The 11,308-nt window shown below is 62.8% G+C and overlaps 1 protein-coding gene across 1 annotated transcript; it reads left to right on the top strand.

Moving 5' to 3' along the window:
* The first annotated feature begins 2,999 nt into the window (after positions 1-2,999).
* LOC119191935 (MAP7 domain-containing protein 1-like) lies at positions 3,000-10,938 on the top strand. The gene is made up of 4 exons (XM_037445789.1): positions 3,000-4,495; positions 9,728-9,926; positions 10,139-10,315; positions 10,627-10,938. The coding sequence occupies exons 1-4, from the start codon at positions 3,000-3,002 to the stop codon at positions 10,936-10,938; spliced, it is 2,184 nt and encodes a 727-aa protein (XP_037301686.1).
* Positions 10,939-11,308: the final 370 nt, after the last annotated feature.

Here is an 11,308-nt window from a genome sequence, read left to right on the forward strand (position 1 = left end):
GCAAAACACCGCCCCGGGTCTCGACGGCATCCCCGGGAAAGCCTGGGTGTTAGCCCTCGAGTACCTGGGGCCGCGGCTCCGTAGCCTATTCTCCGCCTGTATGGTGCAGGGCGTCTTCCCGGCGCGGTGGAAGACCGGGAAGCTCGTCCTGCTTAAGAAAGAGGGGAGACCCGCAGAGTCGCCGTCGGCCTACCGGCCCATCGTGCTGCTCGACGAGGTCGCCAAACTTTTTGAGCGTATTATACACGCGCGCCTCGTCGAGCATCTCGAGAGGGTCGGTCCAAATTTGGCCGACAAACAGTTTGGTTTTAGGAGTGGACGCTCAACTGTCCACGCGATTCTGCGGGTCAAGTCGCAGGCGGAGGAAGCAGTGGCCAGGGGAATGGTGATTATCGCCGTCTCGTTAGACATTTCTAACGCTTTTAATTCGCTCCCTGGCCATGCATCAATGAAGCACTGCGGTACCACGTGGTGCCGCCCTATCTCAGGCGTCTGGTGCGCGCGTACCTCTCCGACAGGTACGTGGTGTATCCGGGCGCCGACGGGTGGCACCGAAGAGCGATGTCGTGCGGTGTCCCACAGGGGTCGGTTCTAGGCCCTCTCTTGTGGAACATCGGGTACGACTGGGTGCTCCGTGGTGCCAATCTCTGGGGCGTCGACGTGACGTGTTACGCGGATGACACGTTGGTCACGGCGACGTCTAAGACCTTCCAGGACGCCGCGATCCTGGCGGCGGTGGGTACCGGCCACGTAGTGAGCCGAATCAGGCGTTTAGGTTTGAAGGTGGCCCTCGAGAAGACCGAGGCCATTTGTTTTCACGGGCCTCGGCGAGGGCCACCGGCCGGTGCCCACATCGAGGTTGAGGGGGTGCGGATTCCCATCGGCAAAACTATGAAGTATTTAGGTCTGATTTTGGACAGCCGGTGGGAATTCCGCGCCCATTTTGAAAAGTTGCGGACAAAGTTGTCCAGGGCAGCGGGCGCTCTTTCTAGCCTGCTGCCCAACCTGGAAGGTCCTGGTATCCCTTGCCGAAGGTTGTACCACGGGGTCGTGCGGTCCATGGCGTTGTACGGCAGCCCAGTCTGGGCTGACGCCCTGGGGGGGCGTTCTGTCGCCCTCCTGAGGGGCCCGCAGCGGGTCGTAGCGCAGCGGGCCATACGGGCGTACCGCACGGTCTCGTACGAGGCGGCTTGTCTTTTGGCCGGATTCCTGCCCTGGGATCTGGACGCCAAAGCCCTCTCCGATACTTTTCATTGGAGGGAGGAGGCGTTCAGGAACGGGCAGCGTCCGGCCCTGAAGGAGGTGGAGGCCAAAAGGGCCTCCCTTACGGCGAGCCGCCGTGGAGGAGTGGCGTTCAGGCTGGAGGCCCCGTCAGCGGGGCTTCGGGCCGTAGCGGCAGTGCGTCCTGTCTTTGCACAGTGGCTGGACAGGCGCCACGGCGCGGCGACATTCGCCTGACGCAGGTGCTCACCGGGCATGGGTGCTTCGGGGAGTACCTGTGTCAGATAGTAGGCACGGAGGTGAGCGCCGTGTGTCACCATTGTGACAACTGCCCGCGGGATACGGCCCAACATACGTTGGAGTCTTGCCCAGCCTGGGACGATGAGCGCAGCGCTCTCGTGTCAGTCGTCGGAGGAGACCTCTCGCTGCCGGCCGTGGTCGCTTCCATGGTCGGCAGCCCGGAGGCCTGGCGTGCGGTGGCCCACTTCTGCGAGGTGGTCCTCTCGCAGAAGGAGAGTGCCGAGAGGGATCGAGAGAGGGAGGATCCCTCCCGCCGTCAGAGGAGACGTAGGAGGCGCCGGGTGGACGACTGACCGGCGTCTCCCGCCCTGTGGAATGGGGGCGTTTGGAGAATTCCACCACGGTATCCCCTGCCTGTCGTAAAAGGCGACTAATAGGGGCCACGAAGGGGGGGCGGCGGCGGGCAGCAGGGGGCTGTCCGTCCTAGTGCGCGCTGCACTTTTCAGTGCGTGTAGTGCGTTCATCGCACACTATTCGGTTGACCCCCGGGATGGACGGCAGCGTGTTGTTGGCCTCACGCTGCCGTAGACGCCGAGGGCGTCCTTCGGTGCGCGGGGGCTTTTGAGCCCCCCCCCCATAGGAGACGGGCCGCAAGGCGGCACCGCGCAGGGGCGGTTGCGGTCGCAGACTAGACATTTCAACGTCAGAGGAAGCCCGCAGCCGTCCCTAATGCGCCGAAGAGGGCCACCGCGGAGTTTTAGTTGGTATGCCGTGCGTTGTACATAGGTTAGGGACTCGGCCCGGCGGTCGCCCGAAGGTCTACATCAATTCCGGGCGGCGCAACGTCGGGTCGTAAGGCACGGTGACCCCAACATAACCGCTCAGTCGCCCCCCGCGAAGGCTGGGCGGTAGTAATAAGGCACTTTCTCCGCGAAACCAAAAAAAAAAAAAAAAAAAAAGGTTAGGTTAGGTTAGGTTAGGTTAGGTCAGGAAACCTCCACGTGGTGCACCCTGGGCAACGGCGCGTCGATCAGACCGATCAGGCTGATCTGCGCGCCGGCGAATATCCTGACAACGAGGTGGTTGGCGGTCGTCGCCTCTTGTGGCGGCCGTCGTGTCGTAGTGTCGAGATTGGCCCATCTTGGGCGGCTCCCGGTTCTGTCCCGGGGGTGTCGACGGGCTCGGTGTGCGCTCATCCCGCCCCGAGCAGGCAGTGGGGGGGACTCTCCCTCCCATTGTCGCCGTCGTAGATCGTAATCCGGTGTGGAGGTCTGTGGATATGTCTCGCGCTCCCGCTGGACCGAGGGTCTTGGCTTAACCGCCCGGACCGCGAGGAAGAAAACCTCTATAAAAAATCACCCCGAATCCCAAGCGGCGGCGCACCGCGAGGGATGCATGGCCGATGGGCAGTTCGGTCTCGAGTGCGACCCCCGCCAGAGTACCGGCCGACACTCTGTGCGGGTTACGCTAGGCTTACCCAGGTACAGGGGGCACTGCCTGGGCGGACCACCCTTTCCCCCATACTCGTGGGACTCAAAATGGAATTAATCAATTTTAAAAAACCCCAAATCCTTTTGACGCGTTTGCCTACTCCGGTTCCGACTGGAGAGGCGGAGGTCGGAGGGCGCAAGCCCAACGACGGTGATGAGGTGGAGAAGAGCATGGGCGACAGGCCCATGGTAGTGGAGGCCGGAACATCATCTAGGCCGGAAGAGTTGGAAATGGACTCGGAGTCAAGCCTGAGTGTCTCCTCTGTCCGGAGCAGAAGGCTCTGGAGGAGACACTCCCAGTCCATAGACAACTGCTCGCTTCGATCGAGTGACACCGACGAGCCGCCACCCAAGGCGCCAACAACTGACGGTCGAGGGAGAGGGCGTTCCACTCCCACTCCCACGACTGGAAAATACGTCGGGATAAAGAAGGCCCAACAAGAACGGGACAGGCTGAAGAGGGAAGAGGCGCGAAAGAGGGCCGAAGAGGAGCTGGAAGAGCGGCTGCGTTACGTGAAGTCGCCGCTCCCTCCCAAAACCGACACGGACGATGACCTACCCGTCCTTAAGGAGGACCTAATCCAGTGCGGGCAAATTGTGCGGGCAACTGTGAGAAAGTCCGGAAATCTAAAGGGCACGTCACAAAAGGCGCTCAACCGAGTAATTAATATTATCACTCGGTACGTACAGCAGCCAGAGTCGGCCGCCATTACCCGTCTGGAAGAGGAGAGAAAGAAGTGGCGCGAAAACAGCGCGCGCCTGGAGGAGAGCGTAAAGCGGCTAGAAGAGGAAAACTCCTCCCTCCGCCGTCGGCTCGAGGACCTGGAAGCGTCAAACAACTCCAGGACCACCACGGAGGAAATGCTGGCCATGGTAGAAGCAAGGGTCCAGGCCAGACTGGAGTCGGCCCTGATGGGGCCAGCCCAGAGGCCCAGCCTGGCCCACGAAAGAAAGGCCGCCTCGGGGGACACACAGCTCCCAGTGTCAGGAGGCATAGTAGGTGGTGCCCCCGCGCCGAAGTCGAAGAGGGAAAAGGGAAAAGGAACGGGGAAGAGGACAGCCCAACCCGCTCCCCCTCACCCCGCCGCAGTAGCAGAAGGAACCAGCGCGCCACCGCAGCCAATTGCGGGACCCTCAACGGCGCCAGACACCACACCGGCACCCCGCGCCGCTCGCCAGAGGAAGGGTCAAACCAAGAAGACGGCACCGGCGCCAAAGGAAGGAGGGAAAAAGAAGGGCCCGGTTCAAGCCAGTCCGGAGCCCCGCCCATTGCCACCGGCCCCCACCTCCATGGAGACACCGTGGGTCGTTGTGGCAAGCAGAAAGAGCAAGAAGACGAAGCCTGCAGTGCCGCCGAAAAAAGTGCAGGCACAACAACAGGCACGCCGGACCGAACCCAAAGTGCGACCGCCACGCTCCGCGGCAGTTATCATTTCGCTTACGCCAGCGGCGGTGGCAAAGGGGCTTTCGTACAAGCAGGTGCTAACGGACGCCCAGACAAGGGTAGACCTCACCGGCCTTGACATATCGAGGCTGAAGCCAAAGTTTGCGGCCACGGGCGCCCCTATGTATGAGGTGCCCGGGGCCAATTCCGAAGAGAGGGCCGACTCCCTCGCCGCAAGGCTGAGGGAGTGTTTTAACGGGTCGGAAGATATCAGAATCTCCCGACCCATGAAGACCGTGGAACTGCGGCTAAGTGAGCTCGACTATACAGCCACTCCAGAGACAGTCGCAGCGGCCCTCTCTAAGGCCGGTGAGTGTTCGGTCGAAAACATCAAGGTCGGACATATCCGCCCCGACCGTTCTGGGGTAGGAACGGTATGGGTAAAGCTGCCCATAAAGGCGGCACAAAAGGTGAGGGGGGCGGGCCGTATCCTGATCGGTTGGACCGCGGCTAAGGTGACCGTCCTAGAGTCGCGGCCAATGCGGTGTTTCCGGTGCCTGGAGTCCGGGCACGTCCGGGAGCGCTGCGACTGCGCAGTGGACCGCAGCGACCTTTGCTACCGCTGCGGCCAGGCGGGCCACAAGATCCGAGAATGTAAGGCCCCGCCGAACTGCGCAGTCTGCGCGGCCGCTGGCAGGCCCGCCGGGCACCGTTTAGGGGGGAAGGCATGCGCTGCCCCCTCCCGTCGCAACCGGCGCCGCCCCCAGCAAAGAAGGAGTGCCACTGCGGCTGAGGTCCCGTCCCAGCCGCAGGCGGCGAGCCCACCGCAACAGGCAGTGGCCGAGATGGACGTGGAGGAGATCGCCCATCAATAATGGATATAAGTTTCCTCCAGGCGAACATCAACCACTGCGCCCGCGCCCAGGACCTGTTGTCCCAAAGCCTGGCGCAGTGGTCGGTGCAAGTGGCCGTGGTCGCCGAACCGTATTTTGTCCCGCCCCGAGATAACTGGGTAGGGGACATCGACGGGTCGGTGGCCATCATCACCAGGGTGCCGCTGGCTCCCCGCCCTTCGCAAAAAGTCGAGAAGGGCCAGGGATGCGTCGCGGCTCTGTTTGGGGAATTGTGGATAGTTGGAGTTTATTTCTCCCCCAACAGACCCCTGGCCGAGTTCGAATCTTTCCTCGTTCGGCTGGGGGCCCTGGTTGAGCAGGGCCAACCTCACCCGACGATCGTCGCCGGTGACTTCAACGCGAAATCCGCGGTCTGGGGTTCGCCGGCGACCGACGCTCGCGGTGAGGTCCTGGAGGAATGGGCGATCTCCGTCGGCCTGGCCGTTCTGAACAGGGGTCGGTGGACACGTGCGTGCGGCACAACGGCGGGTCAATTGTTGATTTGTCGTTTGGGTGCCCCGTCGTCGCACGTCGTGTCCGTGGCTGGAGGGTCCTCGTGGACGCGGAGACACTATCGGATCATCGATATATAAGGTTCGATGTCGCCGCGCCCACGAGTCAACGTAACCAGCCCAGTGGTGGACCGAGTGCCCCTGGTCAGGACGGCCCGCGGTGGGCATTAAGGCGCCTCGACAAGGAGGCCCTAGAGCTGGCCGCTCTGGCAGTCTCGTGGCTCCCCGAGCCGGAGGGTCCGGTGAGGGTCGAGCAGGAGGCGGAGTGGTTCGGGGTGGCAATGTCGGACGTTTGCGACGCCGCCATGCCCCGGGCACTCCGTCGTCCTCCGCGGCGGGAGGTGTACTGGTGGTCGGCGGAGTTAGCGCAGTTGCGCGCGTCTTGCGTGGCTGCGCGCCGCCGATACGCCAGGCATCGCCGCCGCCGTATTCGCGCACGAGACCATGAAGACCGGGAGCGGCAGCTCTACGGCCTCTATAAAGAGGCGAAGAGAGCGCTGCGGGTGGCCGTGCACAGGGCCAAGGTCGCGGCACGTAAGGAGTTTGTGGAGACTCTCGACGCGGACCCGTGGGGGCGCCCATACAAGCTCGTCATGAACAAGCTTCGTCCGGCGGCGCCCCGCTGTCGCAGAGTCTCCGGCCAGAACTTCTGGCCAACGTTGTCGCGGCCTTGTTCCCGGCCACCGAGGATACCACTCCTCCACCGATGGCGCCACCGGAAGTGGCGTCATCGTCGTTTTCGGCAAGGGATATCCCAGAGGTTTCGCCCGCGGAAATGCGGGCGGCAGTGTTTCGGCTGCGGGGCAAAACACCGCCCCGGGTCTCGACGGCATCCCCGGGAAAGCCTGGGTGTTAGCCCTCGAGTACCTGGGGCCGCGGCTCCGTAGCCTATTCTCCGCCTGTATGGTGCAGGGCGTCTTCCCGGCGCGGTGGAAGACCGGGAAGCTCGTCCTGCTTAAGAAAGAGGGGAGACCCGCAGAGTCGCCGTCGGCCTACCGGCCCATCGTGCTGCTCGACGAGGTCGCCAAACTTTTGAGCGTATTATACACGCGCGCCTCGTCGAGCATCTCGAGAGGGTCGGTCCAAATTTGGCCGACAAACAGTTTGGTTTTAGGAGTGGACGCTCAACTGTCCACGCGATTCTGCGGGTCAAGTCGCAGGCGGAGGAAGCAGTGGCCAGGGGAATGGTGATTATCGCCGTCTCGTTAGACATTTCTAACGCTTTTAATTCGCTCCCTGGCCATGCATCAATGAAGCACTGCGGTACCACGTGGTGCCGCCCTATCTCAGGCGTCTGGTGCGCGCGTACCTCTCCGACAGGTACGTGGTGTATCCGGGCGCCGACGGGTGGCACCGAAGAGCGATGTCGTGCGGTGTCCCACAGGGGTCGGTTCTAGGCCCTCTCTTGTGGAACATCGGGTACGACTGGGTGCTCCGTGGTGCCAATCTCTGGGGCGTCGACGTGACGTGTTACGCGGATGACACGTTGGTCACGGCGACGTCTAAGACCTTCCAGGACGCCGCGATCCTGGCGGCGGTGGGTACCGGCCACGTAGTGAGCCGAATCAGGCGTTTAGGTTTGAAGGTGGCCCTCGAGAAGACCGAGGCCATTTGTTTTCACGGGCCTCGGCGAGGGCCACCGGCCGGTGCCCACATCGAGGTTGAGGGGTGCGGATTCCCATCGGCAAAACTATGAAGTATTTAGGTCTGATTTTGGACAGCCGGTGGGAATTCCGCGCCCATTTTGAAAAGTTGCGGACAAAGTTGTCCAGGGCAGCGGGCGCTCTTTCTAGCCTGCTGCCCAACCTGGAAGGTCCTGGTATCCCTTGCCGAAGGTTGTACCACGGGGTCGTGCGGTCCATGGCGTTGTACGGCAGCCCAGTCTGGGCTGACGCCCTGGGGGGGCGTTCTGTCGCCCTCCTGAGGGGCCCGCAGCGGGTCGTAGCGCAGCGGGCCATACGGGCGTACCGCACGGTCTCGTACGAGGCGGCTTGTCTTTTGGCCGGATTCCTGCCCTGGGATCTGGACGCCAAAGCCCTCTCCGATACTTTTCATTGGAGGGAGGAGGCGTTCAGGAACGGGCAGCGTCCGGCCCTGAAGGAGTGGAGGCCAAAAGGGCCTCCTTACGGCGAGCCGCCGTGGAGGAGTGGCGTTCCAGGCTGGAGGCCCCGTCAGCGGGGCTTCGGGCCGTAGCGGCAGTGCGTCCTGTCTTTGCACAGTGGCTGGACAGGCGCCACGGCGCGGCGACATTTCGCCTGACGCAGGTGCTCACCGGGCATGGGTGCTTCGGGGAGTACCTGTGTCAGATAGTAGGCACGGAGGTGAGCGCCGTGTGTCACCATTGTGACAACTGCCCGCGGGATACGGCCCAACATACGTTGGAGTCTTGCCCAGCCTGGGACGATGAGCGCAGCGCTCTCGTGTCAGTCGTCGGAGGAGACCTCTCGCTGCCGGCCGTGGTCGCTTCCATGGTCGGCAGCCCGGAGGCCTGGCGTGCGGTGGCCCACTTCTGCGAGGTGGTCCTCTCGCAGAAGGAGAGTGCCGAGAGGGATCGAGAGAGGGAGGATCCCTCCCGCCGTCAGAGGAGACGTAGGAGGCGCCGGGTGGACGACTGACCGGCGTCTCCCGCCCTGTGGAATGGGGGCGTTTGGAGAATTCCACCACGGTATCCCCTGCCTGTCGTAAAAGGCGACTAATAGGGGCCACGAAGGGGGTCGTCGGCGGGCAGCAGGGGGCTGCCCGTCCTAGTGCGCATGCACTTTTCAGTGCGTGTAGTGCGTTCATCGCACACTATTCGGTTGACCCCCGGGATGGACGGCAGCGTGTTGTTGGCCTCACGCTGCCGTAGACGCCGAGGGCGTCCTTCGGTGCGCGGGGGCTTTGAGCCCCCATAGGAGACGGGCCGCAAGGCGGCACCGCGCAGGGGCGGTTGCGGTCGCAGACTAGACATTTCAACGTCAGAGGAAGCCCGCAGCCGTCCCTAATGCGCCGAAGAGGGCCACCGCGGAGTTTTAGTTGGTATGCCGTGCGTTGTACATGGGTTAGGGACTCGGCCCGGCGGTCGCCCGAAGGTCTACATCAATTCCGGGCGGCGCAACGTCGGGTCGTAAGGCACGGTGACCCCAACATAACCGCTCAGTCGCCCCCGCGAAGGCTGGGCGGTAGTAATAAGGCACTTTCTCCGCGAAACCATAAAAGGTTAGGTTAGGTTGGGGGGGGTGCTGGGTCAGGAAACCTCCTCGTGGTGCACCCTGGGCAACGGCGCGTCGATCAGACCGATCAGGCTGATCTGCGCGCTGGCTAATATCCTGACAACCGAGGTGGTTGGCGGTCGTCGCCTCTTGCGGCGGCCGTCGTGTCGTAGTTTGATGAGATTGGCCCATCTTGGGCGGCCCCCGGTTCTGTCCGGAGGTGTCGACGGGCTCGGTGTGCGCTCATCCCGCCCCGAGCAGGCAGTGGGGGGGACTCCCTCTCCATTGTCGCCGTCGCAGATCGTAATCTGGTGTGGAGGTCTGTGGATATGTCTCGCGCTCCCACTGGACCGAGGGTCTTGGCTTAACCGCCCGGACCGCGAGGACGAAAGCCTCTATAAAAATCACCCCGAATCCCAAGCGGCGGCGCACCGCGAGGGATGCATGGCCGATGGGCAGTTCGGTCTCGAGTGCGACCCCGCCAGAGTACCGGCCGACACTCTGTGCGGGTTACGCTAGGCTTACCCAGGTACAGGGGCACTGCCTGGGCGGACCACCCTTTCCCCATACTCGTGGGACTCAATATGGACTCAATTTTTAAAACACCCAAAATATTATTGACGAGATTGCCTACTCCGGTTCCGGCCGGGGAGGCGGAGGTCGGCAGGTGCAAACCAACGACGGAGATGTTGTGCAGGAGATTCCGGGCGAGAAGCCCATGGAGAGTGGCCCGATCATCTGTGGCCACAGAAGTCGATAGCGACTCGAGTGGGAGTGTCTCTTCCGTCCGGAGTAGGAGGCTATGGAGAAGGCATTCCCGCTCGATCGACAGCTGGTCGCTCAACCTAACCAGCGACACCGACGAGCCGGTGCCCAAGGCGCAGACCACCGACGGCCGAGGGAGAGGACGTCCTCCCTCCGTCGGAAAATACGTCGGCCTCAGACAGGCGCAGCGCGAGCGTGACAGGCTCAAGCGCGAGGAAGCACGCCAAAAGGCCGAAGAGGCCCCTGGAGGACCGACTTAAATTCGTCAAGTCGCCGGTGCCTCCGCGGGTAGATACGGACGAAGACCAGCCCGTCACGAAGGAGGACCTGAGAAGTGCGGGCATGTGGTGCGCGCCATTGTCCGCAAGTCGGGCAACCTTAAGGGGACGTCCCAAAAGCGTTGAACTGGGTGACTAATAAAATCACCCGGTATATCACGCAGCCGGAATCAGAGGTCGTTGCCCGTCTGGAGTGTGAGGTGAAAAAGTCGCTCGAACACAGTGCCCGCCTCGAGGCGAGCATGAAGCTCATTCAAGAGGAGAATACAGCCCTCCGCCGCCGGCTCGAGGAACTCGAAGCGTCTGCGAGCAAAACGTCAGCAGAAGAAATGTGGGCTATGGTGAAGCGAGGGTCCAGGCCAGAGTGGAGTCAGCCCTGATGGGACCAGCCCAGAGGCCCGCTCTGGCCCACGAAACAAGGACGTCAACTGGGGATACACAACTCCCCGTGTCGGGAGGAATTGTAGGAGGCCCTCCCAGCCCAAGACCAAGAGGGAGAAAGGAAAAGGGACGGGAAAGAAAACAGTCCCCGTTCCCCCAATCCCCACTCCAGTAGCAGGACCCTCCAGCGCCCCGCCACAAACAGTCGCAGGTCCTCCGCGGCCACAGCGAATGAAGCGGCATCAAGGACGAAGAGGAGCCCTGAAAACAGGAAGAAGGAGGCGACGGCGCCAGGGAAAAGGCGGCGCTCAACCCCAAACCCTCCAAAGGAAAGAGGAAGAAGCCGGCCCTCCAAGCCCCTGCACCGGAGCCCCGCCCTCTGCCGCCGGCCCCCGCATCGATGGAGACGCCGTGGGTAGAAGTGGTGGGCCGAAACAAGAAGAAGAGGAAGCCCGCTGCAGCGGTGAACACCCAGCCGCGACAGCCGGCGCGCCGGGCTGAGCCAAAGTTACGACCGCCACGCTCCGCAGCGGTCGTCATAACGTCTGTCTCCTGCGGCGGTAGCAAAGGGCCTATCTTATAAGCAGGTCCTTACGGACGCCCAGGCGAGTTGAAACCTCACCGGCCTTGATATCAGCAGGTTGAGGCCAAAGTTTGCGACACGGGCGCCCCAATGTACGAGGTGCCCGGGGCCAACTCCGAAGAGAGGGCCGACTCCCTTGCCGCAAGGCTGAGGGAGTGCCTCGGGTCGGAGGATGGTAAATATCCCGACCCACAAAGACTGTAGAACTGCGGCTGACGGAGCTGGACTACACGGCCACTCCGGAGTCAGTCGCAGCGGCCCTCTCAAAGGCCGGTGAGTGCTCCTCGGAGCTAATTAAAGTCGGCAGATTCGCCCCGATCGGTCAGGTGTAGGGACCGCCTGGGTGAAAATGCCCATAAAGGCGGCCCAA

This window comes from Manduca sexta, unplaced genomic scaffold (genome assembly GCF_014839805.1).
Source record: "Manduca sexta isolate Smith_Timp_Sample1 unplaced genomic scaffold, JHU_Msex_v1.0 HiC_scaffold_2137, whole genome shotgun sequence".
In the NCBI taxonomy this organism is placed as follows: domain Eukaryota; kingdom Metazoa; phylum Arthropoda; class Insecta; order Lepidoptera; family Sphingidae; genus Manduca; species Manduca sexta.